Consider the following 25763-nt stretch of genomic DNA (forward strand, 5'->3'; position numbering starts at 1 on the left):
TTTAGCGATGAATTTGTTTCTGAGAGTCAAGTATTGTGTGAGAAATGTAGCATTAGATTATTGCCCTAGATAAGAGTAAAAAATAAAGAACCTCAAAATATATTATAGACCTATGCACTTTTACTGCCAAAAAGGAAGATTCAAGCAGTGGAGAAATTGTTTATAAAATGCATTAGTATTGTTTTTTTTATGAGAATATTCATTTTGAATAACCAAAGAACTCTCTCTGTTGGGTGAAGTTTTTAAACTTCCTTTCTACACATTATTAGCTCCTGAGAGCCGAGATTGATTCAATAAATCTTTGTTTTCAATTTGGAATTGAGCACATTTCCTAGGATTTAAATTTGCACAGGAGAAGTGTTTGTCTGCTCGCAAGCCTCAAACACTTAGTTCTTCTCTCCATTCTAGAAGTTCTCAGTTCATCTCTTCTGGTCACTTTAGAAATTTAATAAATGGAAGAAGCAAACCAGTCCGTGGTATCTGAGTTCATTTTTCGTGGACTCTGTGATTCAAGGGAACTCCAGAAATTCCTCTTACTGCCATTTTCTGCACTCTACCTGATGACCGTCCTGGGCAACCTTCTTGTTGTGCTCTTAATCATCACTGACTCTCATCTCCATTCCCCAATGTACTTCCTCTTAGCCAATCTCTCATTTGTTGACTTCTGCCTTTCCTCAGTGACCACTCCTAAACTGATCACAGACTTCCTAAAGGATAATAAAACCATCTCCTTTGGGGGCTGCATGAGTCAGGTCCTTTTTATACATTTTCTTGCAGGAGGTGAGATGGTACTGCTTGTGTCAATGGCCTATGACCGTTGTGTAGCCATCTGCAAGCCACTCCATTACTCCAGAATTATGGACAGACAAAAGTGCATCTGGCTAGCTCTGACATCATGGATCATTGGCTTTGTGCATGCCATAAGTCAACTAGCTATGATTTTAGATCTTTCATTCTGTGGACCCAGAATAGTGGACAGTTTTTTCTGTGATATTCCCAAAGTGATCAAACTAGCCTGCATGGATACTCATACTCTGAGAATATTGATAAATGCTGACAGTGGTATCTTAGCTGTAGCTTGCTTCATTCTCTTGCTAATCTCTTACACCTACATCCTGGTAACTATTCGCCTTCATTCCAAGGATGGGTCATCAAAGGCACTCTCTACCTGTACTTCCCACATCACAGTGGTGGTGCTGTTCTTTGGACCCTGCATTTTCATCTATTTCTGGCCACTTAGCATCACTTGGGTAGACAAAGTACTTTCTGTGTTTTATACAGTAATCACACCTCTTTTGAATCCAGCCATTTACACACTGAGAAATAAAGAAATTAAAAATGCAATAAAGCGACTGATAAGTCAGCATAAGAATACAAAGTGCAATTTTTAAAGCTTTCATGTAATCAGTAATTCTACTGTTTGCTCCCTAATTTGGACATAGTTTGACATGTTAACTAAACTATAAATGTTCATATCTGTTAGTTATCAGTAGTCTCAGATATATTTTTTGTGTTTATTCCATTAAGAAAATATGTTCAAAAAGCTAATACATATATTCTTACCACTTGGAGAAAATAAAAATTTGTCTAAATATTCTTGTGTATCATAAAAAAATGCCTGGTGATTATAATAAGAATTATAAAATTATAAAATTTATTTCTATGGATGGTGCTAATGGTAAAGAACTCACTTGCTAATGCAGGAGACAAGAGGTGTGGGTTCAATCCCTGTGTCAGGAAGATTCCCTGAAGAAGGGCATGTCAACCCACTCCAGTATTCTTTCCTGGATAATCCCATGGACAGAGCAGCCTGGCAGCCTACAGTCCATAGGGTCACAAAGATTTGGACATGACTGAAGCATGCCTAATTTAGTAAACACTACCTATATTCCAAATCTCATGCTGAGTATTTTACCTAATCTATGAATTACCTAATAAATCATTTTGAGTTAAATATCATTAATCTCACTTCTAGAAATACATGATTTATCTATCCTAACTCTAAATTAGCTAGAGAGCTTAAGGAATATATTTCCCTGCTCTGCTTCTACTTGAAAAATAAAATCTAAATGAATCAAACCACAATACTGCTACTTAACAGTGTAATCTCTGTAATTCAAGATTTCAAGTCTTAACTATTGATTTAAAGGTACAGTTTCCTTGAAAATTTTTTTTCTTAAACACACAAGCAGGAGGATTTGACATTGCTTGAAACATTATTTTTTTACTTACATTCAGGAAATAATAAGGATATGTTGCTTCAAAACAAAAGAAATTTAGTAATGAGAGGAAAGTAAAAGGGAACAATCAAAGAAACAACATTATATAGAAATCATAATACCTCCTACACATGAATGAAAAAGATAAACATCTCAACAGGGGAGATAATGGGCAAAATGTGTACAGGTATTTATTTCACGGAAGACTATTTCATAATTAATCAGGGCAATCCAATTTAAGATTATGATAAAATGGTATTATACATCTTTATTTTGGGGGGCTCCAAAATCACTGCAGATGGTGATTGCAGCCATGAAATTAAAAGACGCTTACTCCTTGGAAGGAAAGTTATGACCAACCCAGATAGCATATTGAAAAGTAGAGACATTACTTTCCCGAATAAGGTCCGTCTAGTCAAGGCTATGGTTTTTCCTGTGGTCATGTATGGATGTGAGAGTTGGACTGTGAAGAAGGCTGAGCACCAAAGAATTGATGCTTTTGAACTGTGGTGTTGGAGAAGACTCTTGAGAGTCTCTTGGACTGCAAGGAGATCCAACCAGTCCATTCTGAAGTAGATCAACCCTGGGTGTTCTTTGGAAGGAATAATGCTAAAGCTGAAACTCCAGTACTTTGGCCACCTCATGTGAAGAGTTGACTCATTGGAAAAGACTCTGATGCTAGGAGGGATTGGGGGCAGGAGGAGAAGGGGACGACAGAGGATGAGATGGCTGGATGGCATCACGGACTCGATGGACATGAGTCTGAGTGAACTCCGGGAGTTGGTGATGGACAGGGAGGCCTGGCGTGCTGCGATTCATGGGGTAGCAAAGAGTCAGACATGACTGAGCGACTGAACTGAACTGAACTGAACTGAACTGGATTTATTGAAAAAGACACCAAACAAAAACAATTATTGTTCAGAATGTGTATTCAAGGAAATGCTATGCCTTGTGAGTGGGTGTAAATTGATTTAAGTACTCTGAATAATAATTTGTATTGTAAAGCTGAACATGTGTATAAACTACATCTCAATAATTGTATCCTAACTGTTCCCTGTGGCCAAGTGCCTATTCTTACTATTACTAATAGTAAATCTCTCAAAATTTAGCTGGATACATGACTCCCCAGCTATACAGTGGATTTCCTAATCCTTATAGACAGTTGTATCTGAATGACTAAGTTCTGGCAATAAATGTGAGAAGTGATTTGTGCATCTTTCAAACCATTATTTTAAAGACATCAGCTCAGGATTCCTTTCCCTGTCCCAGTGACACAAAACACCTGGCAAAGATACCTTTCAGCCACAAGTTGAGATGAGCAGAGACAGTGTTCCAGCCAGGAGATGGATGGACTCCAAAAGAAGATCAGACAACTTGAATGTTGATTGGTAATATTCTATTTATCATTATACCATCTTCACTTGTGCATCGTTCTTCATGACATATTTATTTGGTTTGTTACAATTAAAATATTATATAATGCAAAGTTAAGGAAACAATAAACAAAAGGCTTTCTCTTTGGATTTCTACAAACACACACACAGACACACACACACACACACACACACACACACACACACACACACACACACAAACCCAAAGTCCATGTGGTTCTGGGCTGTATAACTAACCAATATCTGTTATTCTAGGGAAAAACCCTTCTAGGGAATAAGCCTTCTAGGGAAGTTTTCACTCAATAACTTCCACAAAAATATACATGTTCTTAGATACATGTATCATACTCAGAGAGTAAAATATATCTGGAAGGAAAATGAATGCAGTTTGGTGTTACTGTAAGTTGTTTACTAGTTATGTCTGTATCTTATAGACTTTTTAAATGAAACTGCCTGTGTAATAGTGCATGTTTCATAGCCCTAGTTGATATGTGTCACTTGCAAATAAAATTATATTAACAAATCTTTACAGTATATTAATTGTTACTTTATTCCTGTGAACTGAAGAAAAAAGTTGATTTCTTGGGTCAGATCCCTATACCAGTAACTATCAACTCAATCATGACATATCAATCTTTATACCAGTAAGTTAAAACACTACTAATGATAATATAATTGACTTAAAAAGACATACTATTATTGCTATTAATTTCCTAAAAAATAAAAAAAAAACCAAGAAGTACAAACTACACCAAGGAATAATTGCAGAAATTTACATTTGGCCAAACCAGATGATCATGAAAGCATCACTTACATCAGTGTCCAGACACATTTGGGGACCTATAATGGCTTCTTGAAATATTTTTTAGATGAAAATATCTTAGCTGTGCTCACTGATATGAATCTTTAATTCTAGAAGCCACCATTCATTCATAAGTGATTTGAAGCCTGAATGTAATTTCCTTTCACATCCCTCTTGGAAAGGAATATAATAACGGCACTTCATCCTGATTGAGTCCTTGCTAATTTGAATAATTAGTTCTGGTAAACTTACAAAATAAGATACTGCTATACACCTAGTTTCAAAGCCCACAAATTTCATGTAATTCATTATCAATTTAATACAATTTGATTATAAAATCCATATTTCAAAAAAATCATAATAGAAATTCAAAGAATCTGCCTGCCAATGCAGGAGACACAGGTTTGATTCCTGGGTCAAGAAGATCCCCTGGAGAAGGAAACAGCAACCCACTCCAGTATTTTTGCCTGGGAAATGGCATGGGCAGAGGAGCCTGTCAGGTTATATAGTCCATGGGGTTTCAGAGTCAGACATGACTTAGCAACTAAACAGCAACAATAAAAAATACAATATTTACATAAGAACATATAGAATGCAGTTAAGTCATGCTGGCAGAGACGTTACTATTCATGCATGTATTTTTAGAAAATAAAAGATGCATGTCAATGATCCAGGTGCTCATGTCAAGAAAGTTAAACTATAGAAAGTAAGGATGAAATATCAAGAACAAATATTAATTAATAAACATATTAAACATAAAAATCCCAACAAAACTAAAATTGCTTATTTTAAAAGTACAATAGGAAAAAAAATGACAATACATCAGTAAGATTGATTGAGAAAAGACACAAATAACCAATGCCAGAAATGAAAAGGGAGATATATCTACACATGCCAAGGTCTGTGCAAATATTACAACATGATATTATATAAAACTTTATACAAATAAATTTTGAAATATATATGAAATTAGAAATTTCCTCAGAAAAACCAGCTACTAAGCAAAACATATTAATGGTTCTATGTCTATTAAACAAATTTCATCTAAAATTAAAATATTTTCTTGTTCATTAGTTAGTGACTCCCAACTCTGCTTTCTGCTTCTACACTCTGCTTTCTGCTCCTGGGACTACGCAAATCACATTTTTATTTTCCCATCTGGCCACATTTTGTGCTCTGAAGAGCATGCTAGAGGAAGATTGCACGTTAGAAAAGGAGAAAATGATTCTTTCCTGTTTGCTCTTCTGGGCTTTCCCTCTGTTAGCTGTACCTGTGTGAGCATTACCACAGCCACTACAGCAAGAGTTCCTTCCTATGGCATGAGTTGAACCCAAGGTGAACTTGTTCCAACAGGCACAGAATTTGTCTCACCATGCTGCTTTAGAGGTAAGAGCATCAGTAAGCTAGATTGACAAGTTCACTTTTATCTTTCTTTATTTTCTGTTTCTCCAAAGTATAGAGTGTAGGTTTCAGACCTGATGCTAACTCTATTTCCTAGTTTATCTATGAAGTGGTATAAATTTGATATGAACACCAGACAAATGTACTAAAATAAAAAATGTATAGGATATGCACTTACTCAACATCAACACAAAAACAAGATAATGATAGTGGAACAATATATAATAAGAACATGTAACAAAAAATTAATTTTATAACTGAAGTGCAAGATTGATTTAACAACTGGAAATCAATTACCAGGCTAAGAAAGGAAAAATCATATATCTCCATAAATAGGGAAAGAGCATTTCATTAAATCAAATACACTTTCATAATAAAACTCCTGGTTGTAGATTTTGAATTAAAATTATTCATTCTGATAAGTGATTAATGTAAAATATCTCCATCATAACTTATAGTTAATGTTAAAATATTGGAAACCCCTCTCCCATATCCCTAACATTGGGAATAAGAAAAAATGCTTCCTCTCAACACCAACATTTGGCATTTTATTGGAAGTCTTGCCCAGTTGAATAAGAAAAGAGAACTAAATAAAATGAGTAAAAAGATATAAACTATTGTTCTTCACAGATAATATTTTTGTTTAAATGTTATATACACTTCTATAGTTTCCTCACTCTATGGCAGTGCACTTAATTATAATAGCTTAACACATAATATTCCTGTTTCATTTGTTTTCCTTAATAGATGACAAGCTTGATAAGCATAGGATTGTTGGAGAGTAAAGATAAATATAGATTTAATAGTGTTTCAAACAGTCTACTGAATGGGTGAAAATATTAATATTTGTAAATCATATATCTGATAAGGGCTTATAATCCAAAATATATAAAGAGCTTATAAAATACAATAGCAGAAAATAAAAGGTTGGATTTTAAAAGGCAGAGGATATGAATACACATTTTTCCAATGAAGACATACAGATGGGTCCAACAGACCCATTAAAGAATTTTCAATATCAATAATCATCAGGGTAACGTAAACCAAAACCACAATGAGAGATCTAACACCTGCCAGAACAGCTATTATTTATAAAGACAACAACAAATAACAAGTGTCAATGAAGGTTTGGAGAAAAAGGAATCTTTGTGTACTGTTGGTTGGATGTAACTTGGTGCAGTCAATGTGGCAAAAAGTATGGCTCTTTCCCTCAAAATTAAAAAATAGAACTACCATATGTTATAGAAATTTCACTTCTAGGCATTTCTCTGAAAACAACTGAAAACACTAATTTGAAAAGATGCATATATCCTCGTGTTCACTGCAGGACTACTTACTATGGCCAAGTTATGGAAGCAACTTACATGCCCACTTGTAAACAGGTAAAGAAGATGTGAAGGATGGAGTCCAGATGGTGGAGTAGGAAGATGGAAACTCATGGCTCCTCACAACTAGGGCACCTACCAGGCTCTGGTGGAGGACCTGGAACACCTCAGGGAGCTGGATGAACCCCTACAAGACTGGGTAAGAGGTGAGGAGGAAAGAGAAGGATGAAAAGTGGAGACAGAATGGAACCAGCACCCACTGAGGGGTGGCTGGGGGAGGGAACGAGTTCCAAAACTTGGAGGGGCCCATTCACAGTGAGGAGAGCAGCAGACACAGAAAGAGACCTTCAGGAGATTAGGGGATGGGAACACAGCCAGTGTTTCCCATGCTCTTGAGGGCTCTGGTGTGTCTCCTGGGATCCTGGGCCCAAACCTCAGTCCTCTGAGACCCTCTCAGGCCTTAATATCCTGAGCCCAAACCCCCTCCTCATGGCCTTTTCTGGCCATGAGGGATTGGGACCTAAGATCCCCCAAGGCACTCTTCCAGTCAGGAAGATAGAGGGGCTGAGCCTCCATCTCCCACCAAGGCTTTTCTGGCTTTCTTTCTTTTTTTTTTTTTTTTTTTTGCCATCATGGTTCTATTTTGCTTTGTTGTTATTTCATGTTTATTTTTATTTTTTATATTTTTATTTTATAATTTCTTCTTTGTTATTCTGCTTCTTTTATTGCTGCCTTTTTTTTTTTTTTTTCCCACCATGGCATGCAATTTGCATGGTCCCTTGGTTCACTGGCTGAGGTTCAGGCCTAGCTCCTATGGTAGGAGCACTGAGTCCAAACCACCAGACTAACAGAGAACCTCAAACCACAGAGAATATTAATAGCTGTGAATTCTCTCCAAGGTCCTCATCTCAGCACCAAGACCTGGCTCCAACCAACTGCCTGCAAGCTCCTGTGCTGGATGCCTCAGGTCAAAAAACCAGCAAGACAGGAACATAGCCCTGCCCATAAAAGAAATAAAAAAATAAAGAGACAAAAAATATATTACAGACAAAGGAGCAAGGTAAAAATCTAAAATACCAAATAAATAAAGAGGAAATAGGCAACCTATCTGAAAAAGAATTGATGATAACAATGATTCAGAATCTCAGAAATAGAATGGAGGCACAGATTGAGAAAATACAAGAAAAGTTTAACAAGGAACTACAAGAAATAAAGAACAAATAAATAGTCATAAAAACACAAAATGAAAAATACACTAGAAGGAATCAATAGCAGAATAACTGAAGCAGAAGAACAAATTAGTGAGCTTGAGGATAGAATGGTAGAAATAACTGCCAAGGAGAAGAATTAAGAAAAAAGAATTTAAAGAAAGGAGAACAGTCTCAGAGATCTTTGGGACAACATTAAACACACGAACATTGAATTACAGGGGCACCAGAAGAAGAGGGGAAAGAGAAAGAGTCAGAGAAAATATCTGAGAAGATGACAGTTGAAAAGTTCCCTAATACGAGAAAGGAAAGTGAAAGTGAAGTCGCTCATTCGTGTCCGACTGTTTGCGACCCCATGGACTGTAGCCCACCAGGCTCCTCTACCCATGGGATTCTCCAGGCAAGAACACTGGAGTGGGTTGCCATTTCCTTCTCCAGGGGATCTTCCCAACCCAGGGATCGAAGCGGGTCTCTCACCTTGTAGGCAGACGCTTTACCGTCTGAGCCACCAGGGAAGTCCACGGGAAAGGAAATAGCCACACAAATCCAGGAAGCACAGAGTTCCATAAAGAAAACCCAAGGAGAAACATGGCAAGACATATACTAATAAAGCTAACAAAAATTAAACTCAAAGAAAAATTATTACAAGAAACAAGGAAAAAGCAACAAATAACATACAAGGGAATCCCTGTTAGGTTATCAACTGACTTTCAGCAGAAACTATGCAGGCTAGAAGGGTTGGCTGGATATATTTAAAGTGATGAAAGAAAAAAACCTGCAAAAAGAGTACTCTACCCAGCAAGAATCTCATTCAGATTTGATGGAGAAAACAAAATCTTTATAGACAAGCAAAAGTGAAGAGAATTCAGCACCATCAAATCAGCTTTACAAAAAATGCTATGGAAATGTCTCTAGGTGAGAAACACAAGGAAAAAACAAAAGCTACAAAAACAAACTCAAAACAATTTTTAAAAAGGGAAATAGGAACATACATATCAATAATCACCTTAAATGTAAATGGATTAAATGCCCTAACCCAAAGTCAAAGACTAGATAAGTGTATACAAAACAACACTCATATATATGCTGCCTTCAAGAGATCCACTTCAGACCTATGGACATATGAAGACTGAAAGTGAAGGGATGATAAAAGATATTCTATGCAAATGGAGATCAAAATAGAGCTGGAGTAGCAATATTCATATTAGAGAAAATAGACTTTAAAATAAAGAATGCTACAAAGGATACGGGAAAATATTACATATTGATCAAAGGATCAGTTCAAAAAGAAAATGTAACAATTATAAATATTTATGCACCTAACATAGGAGCACCTCAATACATAAGGCAAATGTTAACAGTCATAAAAGGGGAAAATGATAGGAAGACAAAAACAGTGGAGGACGTGAACACCCCACTTATACCAGACAGAAAATTAATAAGGAAATGCAAGTCTTCAGTGAAACATTAGACTGGATAGATTTAAATTTATAGGCCATCCCATCCAAAAGCAGCAGAATAAAGTTTCTTCTCAAGTGCACAGAGAACATTCTCCGGGACAGATCACATCTTGGATAACAAATCAAACCTTGGTAAGAATATCAAGCATTGAAAGCATAACAAGCATCTTTTCTGATCACAATGTTATGTTTTGGCTATCAGTTATAGGATGCTTTTGAATTGTGGTGCTAGAGAAAACTCTTGAGAGTCCCTTGGACTGCAAGAATATAAATCAATCCTAAAGGAAATCAACACTGAATATTCATTGGAATAACTGCTATTGAAGCTGAAGCTCCACTTTTTTCTTGAGGTAGAATTATATAAGAAACACAATTGAATGGAGGCTAAATGACATGCCACTATATAACCAAGAGATTACTGAAGAAATCAAAGAGGAAATCAAAAAACATCCAGAGACAAGTGAAAATCAAAGCATAATGATCCATAATTTATGAGATGAAGTAGAAGCAGTTCTACCTCAAGAAACAAGTAAAATCTAACCTTACATAGGCTGCTCTGTCCATGGAATTTTCCAGACAAGAATATTGAAGCAGGTTGCCATTTCCTACTCCAGGGGATCTTCCTGACCCAGCAATCTCCTGTGTTGGCAAGTGGATTCTTTACCACTAGTGCCACTTAGGAAGCCTGAGTGCTGAAGAACTGATGCTTTTGAATTGTGGTGCTGGAGAAGACTCTTGAGAGTCCCTTGGACTGCAAGAATAGCAATCAATCCTAAAGGAAATCAATGCTGAATATATATTGGAAGAACTGCTGTTGAAGCTGAAGCTCCACTATTTGGCCACTTGATATGAAGAGCCAATTCATTGGAAAAGACTCTGATGCTGGGAAAGACTGAAGGCAAAAGAAGGATAAGGAGGAGGTAGAGGATAAGAGGGCTAGATAGCATTACCGACTCGATATAAATTTGAGCAATCTCTGGGAGAGTGTAAAGGACAGGGAAGCCTGGCATGCTGCAAAGAGTCAGACATGACTTAGCAATTGCACAACAACAAATCTTACACTAAAAGCAATTAGAGAAAAAAATTTTTAAATAATCCAAAATTAGTAGAAGGAAAGAAATCATAAATATCAGAGCAGAAATAAATGAAAAAGAATTGAAGAAAACAGTGAAAATCAATAAAACTGAAAGCTGGTTCTTTGAGAAGATAAACAAAATTGATAAACCATTAGCCAGATTCATCAAGAAAGAACAAGAAGAGAACTCAAATCCACAAACCTATAAATTAAAAATGAGAACTGACAATGCAGAAATACGAAAGACCATAAGAGATAGCTATAAGGAACTATATATCAACAAAATGGACAACCTGGAAGAAACCAACAAAAATCTTAGAAAAATACAATCTTCCAAGACTGAAGCTGGAAGAAATAGAAAATATGAACAGATCAATCACAAGCAGTATGATTAAAAATCTTTCAACATACAAAAGGCAAAGCCAGATGGCTTCACAGGAGAATTCTATCAAAAATTTAGAGAAAGAGCTAACACCTGTCCTACTAAAACTCCTCCAAAATATTGCAGAGGGAAGAACACTCTCAAATTTATCCTACAAGGCCACCACCAACTGATATCAAAACCAGACAAAGAAGTCGCACACAAAACAAAATTATAGGTCAATACCACTGATGAACATGGATGCAAAAATCCTCAACAAAATTCTTCAAACAGAATCAAATAACACATTGCTTTTTGTTATTCAGTCACTAAGTTATGTATGACTCTTTGTAACCCCACAAACTGCAGCATTCCAGGCTTCCCTATCCTTCACTATTTCCCTGAGTTTGCTCAAACTCCTGTGCATTTAGTCAGTGATGTGATCCAACCATCTCATCCTCTGCCATCCCTTTTCCCTCTTGCCCTCAATCTTTCCCTGCATCAGGGTCTTTTCAAATGAGTCAGTTCTTCGCATCAGGTGGCCAAAGTATTGGAGCTTCAGCTTCAGCATTAGTCCTTCCAATGAATATTCAGGGTTGATTTCCTTTAGGATTGACTGGTTTGATCTCCTTGCTGTTAGAGGGACTCTCAAGAGTCTTCTCCAGCACCATAGTTTGAAAGCATCAATTCTTTGGTGCTTTCTCAGCCTTCTTTATGGTCCAACTTTCACATCCATACATGACTACTGGAAAAACCATAGCTTGGACTATGTGAGCTTTGTCAGCAAAGTGAAGTCTTTGTTCTTTAATACACTGTCTAGGTTTGTCATAGCTTTTTTCCCAAGGAGCAAGCATCTTTTAATTTCACAGCTGCAGTCACCAACCACAGTGATTTTGGAGCTCAAAAAAATAAACTCATTGTTTCCACTTTTTCCCCTTCTATTTGCCAGGAAGTGATGGAACTGGATGCCATGATCTTACTTTTTTGGACACTGAGTTTTAAGCCAGCTTTTTCACTCTCCTCTTTCACTCTCATCAAGAGGCTCTCTAGTTTCTCTTTACTTTCTGCCCTTAAAGTATTATCATCTGCATATCTGAGATTATTGATATTTCTCCTGTCAATCTTGATTCCAGATTGTGATCATCTAACCCAACATTTCATATGATGTACTCTGCATATAAATTAAATAAACTGTGTGACAATATACAGCCATGAAGTACTCCTTTTCTAATTTTGAGCCAGTCTGTTGTTCCATGTAAGGTTCTAACAATTTCTTCTTGACCTGCATACAGGTTTCTCAGGAGGCAGGTAAGGTGGTCTGGTATTCCCATTTCTTAAAAATTGTCCACACTTTGTTTTGATCCTCATAGTCAAAGACTTTACTATAGTCAATGAAGCAGAACTGGATGTTTTTCTGGCATTCCCTTTCTGTATGATCCAATGGATGTTGGCAACTTGATCTCTGATTCCTCTGCCTTTTCTAAACCTAGCTTGTATATCTGGATGTTCTCAGTTCACATAAACTGCTGAAGCCTACCTTGAGCATAATCTTACTAGCATGTGAAATGAGTCCAAATGTATGGTAGTTTGTACAATCTTTGGCAAATGTACAGTAGTTTATACATTCCTTAGCAGTGTCCTTCTTTGGGATTGGAATGAAAACTGACCTTTTCCAGTCCTGTGGCCACTGCTGGGTTTTCCAAATTTCCTGGCATATTGAGTGCAGCACTTTAACAGCCTCATGTTAGGATTTGGAACATCTCAGCTGGAATTCCATCACCTCCACTAGCTTTGTTCACAGTAATGCTTCCTAAGGCCCACTTGGAATTTGTTATAGAAACACAAATCAAAACTGCAGTGAGATATCCACTCACAGCATTCAGAATGGCCATCATCAAAAAAATCTACAAACAATAATTGCTAGAGTACCAGCAGAGGAAAAGGAACCTTCTTTGCACTGATGGTGGGAATGTATATCGATGCAACCACTATGGAGAAGAGTATAGAGCTTCCTTTAAAAATAAAAAATAGAACTACCGTATGACCCAGCAATCCCACTCCTGGGCATATACCCTGATAAAACTATAATTCACAGACATGTACCTCAGTGTTCATTGCAGCACTATTTACAATAGCCAGTATATGGAAGCAATCTAAATATCCACTGACCGATGAATAGATGAAGAAGGTGTGATACATACATACAATGGAATATTGCTCAGTCATAAAAACGAACAACGTGGGTCATCTGTAGAGATGTGGATGGACTTAGCATCTGTCATAAAGAGTGAAGTAAGTTCAGAAAGATAAAAACAAGGTAGCCGTTCCCTTCTCCAGTGGATCTTCCTGACCCAGGAATCAAACCCAGGGTTCACACCCACATCTTCCACATTGAAGGTGGATTGTTTACAACCTGAGCCGCCAGAGGAGCCCAAGAATACCGGGGTGGGTAGCCCATCCCTTCTCCAGGGGATCTTCCTGACCCAGGAATCAAACCTGGGTCTCTTGCCTTGCAGGCAAATTCTTTACCTGCTGAGCTATGGAGGAAGCCATTAAAAAGGAACAGCATGGGTCATTTGGAGAAATGTGGGTGGACCTAGCATCTGTCATACAGAGTGAAGTAAGTTCAGAAACAGAAAAACAAATAACATATATTAATGCATATAATATATATAATATAAAAAATTTTATATGTGAACCTATTTGCAGGGCAGGAATAGAGATGCTGACAGAGAGAATGGACTTGTGGACACAGTGGAGGAAGGAAAGGATAGGGAGAATTGAGAGAGTAGCTTTGTTTGACATGTATAAAACTACTGTGTGTAAAATAGCTCTTGGAAGTTGCTATACATAACAGGGAGCTCAGGCGGATGCTCTATGTTGACAAAGAGGGGTGGGATAGGGGTGGTGGGAGGAAGGCTCAAGAGGGAGGGGGTATATGTATACTTATGCCTGATTCACATTGCTGTACTGAAAAAAGCAATACAATATTGTAAAGCAATTATCCTCCAATTAAAAATAAATTTTAAGGGGGGGAAAAAAAAGAGAAAAAAATATTGCCATTGCAGCAACTTGAAGGTATTATGCTGAGTAAGACAGAGAAAGACAAATACCATATGATTTTATTTATATGTGAAATCTAAAAAATAAAACAAACATAAGACAAAACAGAAACAGACTCTTAAAAAAGGGAACAAACTGACGGTTGCCAGATAGACTGAGTGTTGGAGAAATGAATGAAATAAGGGTATTAGAGGGACAAACTTCCAGGTATGAAATGAATAATCAATTGGATGTTATGTACATATAGGAAATACAGTCAGTAATACTGTAACAACTTCTAAAATGACAGAAGTTAACTGGACTTATTATAAAGGTGATTATTTCATAATGTGTTTTTCACATAACTGTGAAAACTGAAACTAAGATAATAGTCTATGTCAGCTGTTCATCAATAATTATATTTTTATTTATTTGTGTGTTATTAATACTTCCTATCTTACCAAGAGCTTTTGTTTTAATCAGGAATTTTGAAATGTATTCAGTAACATTCTGACATGATCACTTTTTAAAATGTTTATGCAAATTCCTCTGAAGACAAATATTGTTCATTACTTCTCACAGTCTTCTGTGATATGCTGTGGGATTTCAGGGATTTTTTCTTGATTGACTGATTAAGAATATAAGTACAAAACCATGTGATCATATTTGACTTTCAGTGCACATAGCTGGAAACAGACTACGCAATGAGCTGGAATTGGGGAAGAACGGAGAAGAGAAATGCATCAGTAGTCTTTTAATAGTCTTTTAATTTGTCAACATGGGAAAACATGTAGACTAGAAGCAAAACATGAAAACAGAAGTAAAGAGAAGAGATGCAAACTGAAACATATTTGAGAGTAAAAATTATATAACTAGAGATAAAAAGTGAAGTATGGACAAGAATGCCACATAGGTGTCTATTCTGGGCATCTGGGGGATTGGTAATGACATTTATCAAGGCATTGGGGTAGATTACAATGTTATAAGTTCAGTTTTGACATGTTAACTTGAAGGTGGAAGTAGGACTTCCATTTGTGTATGTCATATATAGCTCTCGATAGATTTCTCTGGAGACCAATGATAAAGCTACAGATACAGACATGACCATGTACTAGAAGGCAAAGACGGAAGACCATTATGGGCTCTGATTAAGTGACTCAACACGCATCTTGGGTCCAGTTTCTTTCTAAACTTTTCACTATTACTCTTTGTATATGGGCTCTATAAGGCTTCGCTTTTGGCATAATATTAGCAGCAAATAAAGAAAAAGAAAAAAGATCAGGAAAATCCATCCACACATGAAGATTTGTCCTTTTGTTTGGGAAAGACAGATCCCCAAAACTGACTTTGGTTTATATCTCATTGAATAATTCTGGACTACATGCCCACCTGACAACACTCAATGGCTAAGAAAAACTAGAATATAGTAACTGGTTTAGAAAAAACATCATATCACATTAGAAAAGAGAAACTCAGTTCCATCTACCTCTTGCTTGTTTCTTCCCTGCGAGTGTCTTTTGCTATTCACATCAAACACTCCATCTCTGACACCTGATCACATGTGGAGGTTTTGCCCCATACAAAGCAATTATCTGCAACAACCTAATTCTGGGTGTCCCACAAACTCAGTTCAACACTGTGTACTTGAAGCTAATGCTACAGCTCATAGGTAAAGGGCTCAGTCCCACTAGACTCTTTCTCTTTCCTTAGATGCCAATCTAAGGTAATAGGTCCCCAGATTATAGACAACTTCTGTCTGATTTGTCTGTAAATCAGAGGCTCCCAGGGTCTCCTCCTCCATTGCAATTAACTTCCTAGAGTGGCTCACAGAACTTGGGGATCTATTTATTTGAACTTACTAGATTATTTTAAAAATATAATAAAGAATCTAGATAAATGTCCAGATGAAGAGATACACAGGCAAAGACTGAGATGGTTCTGAATGTAGCAGCTACTGTGCCTGTCACATTGGGATGCATCATCTCCAGGTTTGTGGATGTGTTCACCAACAGTGCCTTTCTACAGTCTATGAAGTTCTCATATGCCCATATTGGGTGAAATCAGTTCTTAAAGACCCTTCCATTTATTTTGATATCTTCTAATTCCTTTTGGATTTCATTTGTTCTACCATTTTTAAAGGATTAACATATTGTGGTTTATTCATCTTTTGAATATTGCATAGCTTAAAGAAGTGAGACTAATCTATATACTCCAGAGAAGTCCATATACTAATACAGACACACTGTCAAATCATATTGATAGATAAAAAATGAAATTACAAAATACAATTTGACACAAAAAAAATTTTAAATCTTTTTTCAAGAATATGTTTATGAATATAAACTCTCAATAAAAATTTAGGAAGGATACGTGCCAAGTTCTAGAGGAAAGAATTTTATTCATAAACACTCAAACAAACTTCTTTCTTAATTTCTCAGTCTTTTATACATTTTTAAACTTGCAATTTATATATTTTAATATAATATTAAAGTGTCAAACATGAATAGCCTTAATTATTTCTCTAGCTTGAATAACTGCTTTAATGTTCTTGGTGGATTCTGGGCTTTGCTGATGCATTTTTAGGACATAAAGAGGAAACAACCCTCCGCCTCCCCCTTGTATATAAAAAAATCTCTTTTTTATAAAATACTTATATGGAAACCTCTTGTTCTTCTCTTGACCTTCCCTAAGTGTCCCTAAGAAATCTCGGAAATTTAAAAATAGGAATACAATAACTCTGGGTTGAAGCAAAGCTAAATTGGACCAAAGTCACCTTGGCAAATTGTCATGCTGTTTTTGTATTTTTTTCTTTCAAATTTTTTTCACTGTTTAAGAAGGAAACAAGATGTTTTGGGGGCACCCCCTTCCTCTTACCACTGGCCAGTAAACCATCTTTCTGCTTAAAACCTATTCAGTCTGAGAGAGATGGGATGATTTGGGGAAGGAAGGTGACCTCTCCCTTGTAAAGTGGACTGGCTCTCTTTTCTGATTGATTCAACTCATTGCCACCAATGTTTATAATAACACTTGTGCTGAATGTTTGCAGTAACAGTAATAGTCATAAATATGTCTCAAATTTAATTTTTAATTGAAATATAGTTAATTTACAATGCTGTGTTAGCTTCTGGTATACAACAAAGTGATTCAGTACATACATAAATATACACATATGTATATTTTATTACAGTTTTTCAAAGATATTAAATATAGTTCCCTGTACTATACTGTAAGTCCATGCTTATCTATTTTATATATAGTACTGTGTATATGTTAATCTCAAACTCCTAATTTATCTCCCTCGCCTTCCCCATCCCCTTTGGTAACCATAAATTTGTGTCTTATATCTGTGACTCTGTTTCTCTTTTGTAAATAAGTCCATTTATATCCACATTCCTTTTAGATTTCACATATAAGTTAAATCATATTATATTTGTTTCTCCCTGTGACTTTACTTCCCTTAATATGATAATCCCTAGGTACACCAATGTTACTGCAATTGGCAATATTTCATTCTCTCTTCTGGCTGAGTAGCAGTATTCCATTGTATATACAATAATCACATCTTCTTTATCCAGTCCTCTGTTGATGGACACTTGGGTTGCTTCCATGTCTTGGCTATTGTAAATAGTGCAACTATGAACACCTGGGTACCTGTGTCTTCTCAAATTAGAGTTTTCTTGGGGTATATGCCCAAGAGTGGACTGTAGGACCATTCAATAACTCTATTTTCAAATAGATCAAATTTAGTAAATAGAGTAAATATTTGATGCAGTCAAATATTAACAAAGCAAAGCACCATACAATTTAAAGACAAAAATGAAAGTGAATTGATTTTAATGTAAACTTAAATCTCTTTTCCTATTGTTATTGGTTATTTACATTTGTTTCTTTTCTCAGTCACCTCTTTATAGAACAAAATATCTTATTTCAGAATTTTGTTTTTACTTTCTTAGTTTTCTCAAAATCAAGATTCCTACCACAAGCCATTTTTAGTAGGGAAGCAATCCTGGATGCACTGGAGTAAGACAAACCTCAGTTTATTTTCCAGTTCTAATACTTTCTAAATTAAGACTTGGAAAAAAAATCCAGTTTTTCTCCTACAAAATAGCAAGAAATGTTATTGTTAAAATAGATGATGTGTGTGTATATAGGTGGTCAGATACTATGTTGTAAAATTACCAAAATTTGATAGCTCAGTTGGTAAAGAATCCACCTGCAATGCAGGAGACCCCGGTTCAATTCCTGGGTCAGGAAGATCCACTGAAGAAGGGAGAGGCTACCCACTCCAGTATTTTGGGGCTTCCCTGATGGCACTGCTGGTAAAGAATGGGCCTTCAATGTGGGAGATCTGGGTTCAATCCCTGGGTTGGGAAGATCCCCTGGAGAAGGGAATGGCTACCCACTCCAGTATTCTGGCCTAGACAATTCCATTGATTGTATAGTCCATGGGGTAACAAAGAGTCAGACATGATTGAGAGACTTTCACTTTCACTTCACTTTACTTCACTTCTAAGATAAAGAAGTTGGAATTCAGTACTGAGATAAAGTCACACAGACATAAAACATGTTGATTTTTCATTTTAAAAAATAGTCTAAACCTGAAAAGAGCAAAACCCAATGGGGGAAAGAAAAAAAAATTATATATATATATATATATATATATATATATATATATGAATACAACAAATGGAGAGCAGGATAGTCAAAGAAAATAAGGCAAATAGTTGCAAAAATAGAAGAAAATCATTTATTAATATTGCAATAAAGAATTAAAATTATATTCTAATACCACTTCTCATCATCATAATTGCAACATATTGTATTATCAATGCTGCAAAAAATGAGACAATCTTTACATTGCAATTGGAAACACAAAATGCTTTGAGCCCTATGGAAGGAATATCTAGCAAATAAATATTTCTAAAGTTCTGAACATAGACTTGCTAGTTAATAAGGGCTAGTTATTCAACTTCATAATCTAAACTATATTGTTTAAAAACCAGGATAGTAAGAATTAGAGATATGAAAAGAGACTAAAGAGGAAAGAAAAGAAATAAAGAAGGAGAGAAGGAAGGAACAGTTAGAAGCAACAGTTAGAACTGGACATGGAACAACAGACAGGTTCCAAATAGGAAAAGGAAATACCTCAAGGCTGTCACCTTGCTTATTTAATTTATACGCAGAATACATCATGAGAAATGCTGGGCTGGAGGAAACTCAAGCTGGAATCAAGATTGCTGGGAGAAATATCAATAACCTCAGATATGCAGATGACATCACCCTTATGGCAGAAAGTGAAGAAGAACTAAAGAGCTTCTTGATGAAAGTGGAAGAGGAGATTTAAAAAGTTGGCTTAAAGCTCAACATTCAGAAAACGAACATCATGGCATCTGATCCCATCACTTCATGGCAAATAGATGGGGAAACAGTGGTCACACTGTCCGACTTTATTTTTGGGGGCTCCAAAATCACTGCAGATGGTGACTGCAGCCATGAAATTAAAAGATGCTTGCTCCTTGAAAGGAAAGTTATGACCAACCAAAACAGCATATTAAAAAGCAGAGACATTATTTTGTCAACAAAGGTCCATCTAGTCAAGGCTATGGTTTTTCCAGTGGTCATGTATGGATGTGAGAGTTGGACTGTGAAGAAGGCTGAGCACTGAAGAATTGATTCTTTTGAACTGTGGTGTTGGAGAAGACTCTTTTTTTTTTTTTTTTAATTTATTTTACTTTACAATACTGTATTGGTTTTGCCATACATTGACATGAATTCACCACGGGTGTACATGCGATCCCAAACATGAACCCCCCTCCCACCTCCCTCCCCACAACATCCCTCTGGGTCATCCCCGTGCACCAGCCCCAAGCATGCTGTATCCTGCATCGGACATAGACTGGTGATTCAATTCTTACATGATAGTATACATGTTTCAATGCCATTCTCCCAAATCATCCCACCCTCTCCCTCTCCCTCAGGGTCCAAAAGTCCACTATACACAACTGTGTCTTCTTTGCTGTCTTGCATACAGGGTCATCATTGCCATCTTTCTAAATTCCATATATATGTGTTAGTATACTGTATTGGTGTTTTTCTTTCTGGCTTACTTCACTCTGTATAATCAGCTCCAGTTTCATCCATCTCAACAGAACTGATTCAAATGTATTCTTTTTAACGGCTGAGTAATACTCCATTATGTATATGTACCACGGCTTTCTTATCCATTCATCTGCTGATGGACATCTAGGTTATTTCCATGTCCTGGCTATTATAAACAGTGCTGCGATGAACATTGGGGTACATGTGTCTCTTTCAATTCTGGTTTCCTCAGTGTGTATGCCCAGCAGTGGGATTGCTGAGTCATATGGCAGTTCTATTTGCAATTTTTTAAGGAATCTCCACACTGTTTTCCATAGTGGCTGTACTAGTTTGCATTCCCACCAACAGTGTAGGAGGGTTCCCTTTTCTCCACACCCTCTCCAGCATTTATTGCTTGCAGATTTTTGGATCCCAGACATTCTGATCGGTGTCAAGTGGTACCTCATTGTGGTTTTGATTTGCATTTCTCTAATAATAAGTGATGTTGAGCATCTTCTCATGTGTTTGTTAGCCATCCATATGTCTTCTTTGGAGAAATGTCCATTTAGGTCTTTGGCCCATTTTTTGATTGGGTCGTTTATTTTTCTGGAATTGAGCTGCATAAGTTGCTTGTATGTTTGTGAGATTAGTTGTTTGTCAGTTGTTTCATTTGCTATTATTTTCTCCCATTCAGAAGGCTGTCTTTTCACCTTGCTTATAGTTTCCTTTGTTGTGCAGAAGCTTTTAATCTTCATTAGATCCCATTTGTTTATTTTTACTTTTATTTCCAGAATTCTGGGAGGTGGATTATAGGGGATTCTGCTGTGATTTATGTCGGAGAATGTTTTGCCTATGTTCTCCTCTAGGAGTTTTATAGTTTCTGGTCTTACATTTAGATCTTTAATCCATTTTGAGTTTATTTTCGTGTGCGGTGTTAGAAAGTGATCTAGTTTCATTCTTTTACAAGTGGTTGACCAGTTTTCCCAGCACCACTTGTTAAAGAGATTGTCTTTACTCCATTGTATATTCTTGCCTCCTTTGTCAAAGATAAGGTGTCCATAGGCTTGTGGATTTATTTCTGGGCTTTCTATTTTGTTCCATTGATCTATATTTCTGTCTTTGTGCCAGTACCATACTGTCTTGATGACTGTGGCTTTGTAGTAGAGCCTGAAGTCAGGCAAGTTGATTCCTCCAGTTCCATTCTTCTTTCTCAAGATTGCTTTGGCTATTCGAGGTTTTTTGTATTTCCATGCAAATCTTGAAAGTATTTGTTCTAGTTCTGTGAAAAATACCACTGGTAGCTTGATAGGGATTGCATTGAATCTGTAGATTGCTTTGGGTAGTATACTCATTTTCACTATATTGATTCTTCCGATCCATGAACATGGTATATTTCTCCATCTATTAGTGTCCTCTTTGATTTCTTTCATCAGTGTTTTATAGTTTTCTATATATAGGTCTTTAGTTTCTTTGGGTAGACATATTCCTAAGTATTTTATTCTTTTCATTGCAATGGTGAATGGAATTGTTTCCTTAATTTCTTTTTCTACTTTCTCATTATTAGTGTATAGGAATGCAAGGGATTTCTGTGTGTTGATTTTATATCCTGCAACTTTACTATATTCATTGATTAGCTCTAGTAATTTTCTGGTGGAGTCTTTAGGGTTTTCTATGTAGAGGATCATGTCATCTGCAACCAATGAGAGTTTTACTTCTTCTTTTCCAATTTGGATTCCTTTTATTTCTTTTTCTTCTCTGATTGCTGTGGCCAAAACTTCCAGAACTATGTTGAATAATAGCGGTGAAAGTGGGCACCCTTGTCTTGTTCCTGACTTTAGGGGAAATGCTTTCAATTTTTCACCATCGAGGATAATGTTTGCTGTGGGTTTGTCATATATAGCTTTTATTATGTTGAGGTATGTTCCTTCTATTCCTGCTTTCTGGAGAGTTTTTATCATAAATGGATGTTGAATTTTGTCAAAGGCCTTCTCTGCATCTATTGAGATAATCATATGGCTTTTATTTTCCAATTTGTTAATGTGGTGAATTACATTGATTGATTTGCAGATATTGAAGAATCCTTGCATCCCTGGGATAAAGCCCACTTGGTCATGGTGTATGATCTTTTTAATGTGTTGTTGGATTCTGATTGCTAGAATTTTATTGAGGATTTTTGCATCTATGTTCATCAGTGATATTGGCCTGTAGTTTTCCTTTTTTGTAGTATCTTTGTCAGGTTTTGGTATTAGGGTGATGGTGGCCTCATAGAATGAGTTTGGAAGTTTACCTTCCTCTGCAATTTTCTGGAAGAGTTTAGGTAGAATAGGTGTTAGCTCTTCTTGAAATTTTTGGTAGAATTCAGCTGTGAAGCCATCTGGACCTGGGCTTTTGTTTGCTGGAAGATTTCTGATTACAGTTTCAATTTCTGTGCTTGTGATGGGTGTGTTAAGATTTTCTATTTCTTCCTGGTTGAGTTTTGGAATATTGTACTTTTCTAAGAATTTGTCCATTTCTTCCACGTTGTCCATTTTATTGGCATATAATTGCTCATAGTAGTCTCTTATGATCCTTTGTATTTCTGTGTTGTCTGTTGTGATCTCTCCATTTTCATTTCTAATTTTATTGATTTGATTTTTCTCTCTTTGCTTCTTGATGAGTCTGGCTAATGGTTTGTCAATTTTATTTATCCTTTCAAAGAACCAGCTTTTGGCTTTGTTGATTTTTGCTATGGTCTCTTTTGTTTCTTTTGCATTTATTTCTGCCCTAATTTTTAAGATTTCTTTCCTTCTACTAACTCTTGGGTTCTCCAATTCTTCCTTTTCTAGTTGCTTTAGGTGTAGAGTTAGGTTATTTGAGAGTCCCTTGGACTGCAAGGAGGTCCAACCAGTTCATCCTAAAGGTGATCAGTCCTGGGTGTTCATTGGAAGGACTGATGTTGAAGCTGAAACTCCAATACTTGGGCCACCTGATTCGAAGAGCTAACTCATTTGAAAAGACCTTGATACTGGGAAAGATTGAAGGTGGGAGGAAAAGGGGATGACAGAAGATGAGATGGTTGGATGGCATCATCGACTCAATGGACAGGAGTTTGAGTAAACTCTTGGAGTTGGTGATGGAGAGGGAGGCTTGGCATACTGCAGTCCATTGGGTTGCAAAGAGTCGGACACGACTAAGAGACTGAACTGACTGACTGACTGAAGGAAGGAAGGAAAGAAGACCTTGCTGTTTGGCTTACATAATACAGAAAAACTCATATACATATATTTTGACAGAGATCAATTTATATAAGTGAACACTTTGGTACAAGTGATACAAAATGTCTGTGTTGTCTTCTAAAGGGAGTCAGGAGTAAACATAGCTTTCAGTATTTTATTATTTAGGCTACTCTCAAAGAAGAAATTTGCTTCAAGTGAGGGCCAAGGAGTAGTCAATATATGCTAATAATTGGAGTTACTCAGGCTCAGAAATACACAATTTTATGAATATATCCTATCATGGGGAGATTCAAAATGTGTGGAAATAAATATAAGCACTAGAAAAGTGCAACCAGCATCTGGGTTTCTTTGTAAAATGAACCTCTTCTCTCAAGCAACTTGATAAACTATTCTTTCTCACAGTTTTAAGACTGGTTCAATTCAGTCTGTTCATACACATCTACTTAGAAATAGTTTTGTTTCTGAGAAGCATGTTTTGTGTGAGAAATGTGGTATTAGATTACTACCCTGAACAGAGCCTAAAAAAATAAAGAACTTCCAAATATATATTACACATGCATTTTCCCTGCAAAAAATGCAGGTTAAAGTCTTGGAAAAACTGTTTATGAAATACATAGTAATGTGCCATACTGGCACTTGTATCAGAATATTAATTTTGCATAACCATAAGAACTATACTTTTGACAGGTAAAGTTTTTGACCTGCCCTTCTACATTTAATTAGCTCTGGAGCTAGGAGACTGTGACCACCATAAATTCGAAAAACTTTATTTTCACTTTGGAATTTAGTACACTGTTAAGGTTTCAATTTTCACGTGAGTGCACTTTATCTGCTCTCTAACACCCAAACATAAATTCTGCTTTCCATTCTAGATGTTCTTAGTTCAGCTCTTTGGGTCACATTAGAAATGCGCTAAATGGAAGGAGCAAATCAGTCTGTGGTATCTGAGTTCATTTTTCGTGGACTCTGTGATTCAAAGGAGCTCCAGAAATTCCTCTTACTGCCATTTTCTGCACTCTACCTGATGACCGTCCTGGGCAACCTTTTCGTTGTGTTCTTAATCATCACAGACTCTCATCTCCATTCTCCAATGTACTTCCTCTTAGCCAATCTCTCATTTGTTGACTTCTGCCTTTCCTCAGTGACCACTACTAAACTGACCACAGACTTCCTAAATGAGCCAAATCCTCTGTGTGTATGTATTTGCAGGAGGTGAGATGGTACTGCTTGTGTCAATGGCCTATGACCGTTATGTAGCCATCTGCAAGCCACTCCATTACTCCAGCATCATGAACAGACAGAAGTGCATCTGGCTAGTACTGACATCATGGATCATTGGCTTTGTGCATGCCACAAGTCAACTAGCTATGATTTTAGATCTTCCCTTCTGTGGACCCAGAATAGTGGACAGTTTTTTCTGTGATATTCCCAAAGTGATTAAACTAGCCTGCATGGATACTCATACTCTGAGACTGTTGATAAATGCTGACAGTGCAGTCTTGGCTACAACTTGCTTCATTCTCTTGCTGATCTCTTACACCTACATCCTGGTGACTGTCCATCTTAGCTCCAAGGATGGGGCATCAAAGGCACTCTCTACCTGTACTTCCCACATCACAGTGGTGGTGCTGTTCTTTGGACCCTGCATCTTCATCTATCTGTGGCCACCTAGCATCACTTGGGTGGACAAGTTCCTTGCTGTATTTTACACAGTAATCACACCTCTCTTGAATCCAGCCATTTATACCCTGAGAAATAAAGAGATTAAGAATGCCATAAAGAGACTGATAAGTTAGTATATGGATTCAAGGTATAATTTTTAGATCTTTCATATAGTCAGCAATTCCACTGTGTGCTCCCTAATTTAGACATATTTTGACCTGTTAACTGAACTGAAAATATGTTCATATCTATAAGCTATAAGCAGTCTCAGATATATGTTTTCTATTTATTCCGTTAAGAATACAAATTCAAATTTCTAGTACTTATATTCTTATCACTTGAAGAGAATAAAAATTTGCCTATATATTCTTTTGTATATGATATAAAATTACTAGATGGTAATAATGATGATAACAAGAACTATAAAAAAAAAATCTGCTGCTGCTGCTGCTGCTAAGTCGCTTCAGTTGTGTCCGACTCTGTGAGACCCCATAGATGGCAGCCCACCAGGCTCCCCCTTC

The 25763-nt window shown here is 36.6% G+C and overlaps 1 protein-coding gene and 1 pseudogene across 1 annotated transcript; both read left to right on the top strand.

Annotated features, from left to right (window-relative positions):
- The first annotated feature begins 452 nt into the window (after positions 1-452).
- On the top strand, positions 453-1391 carry LOC128054372 (olfactory receptor 4K3-like). Its single transcript, XM_052646999.1, has one exon. It carries the CDS (start codon positions 453-455, stop codon positions 1389-1391), a length of 939 nt encoding a protein of 312 aa, XP_052502959.1.
- A 23105-nt stretch (positions 1392-24496) lies between these two features.
- LOC128054519 (olfactory receptor 4K15-like) lies at positions 24497-25376 on the top strand (annotated as a pseudogene).
- Positions 25377-25763: the final 387 nt, after the last annotated feature.

Source organism: Budorcas taxicolor, chromosome 10, assembly GCF_023091745.1.
Source record: "Budorcas taxicolor isolate Tak-1 chromosome 10, Takin1.1, whole genome shotgun sequence".
Lineage (NCBI taxonomy): Eukaryota > Metazoa > Chordata > Mammalia > Artiodactyla > Bovidae > Budorcas > Budorcas taxicolor.

Coding starts and splice junctions, on each gene's coding strand:
- LOC128054372 (XM_052646999.1), top strand. CDS start 453: ATGGAAGAAGCAAACCAGTCCGTGGTATCTGAGTTCATTTTTCGTGGA.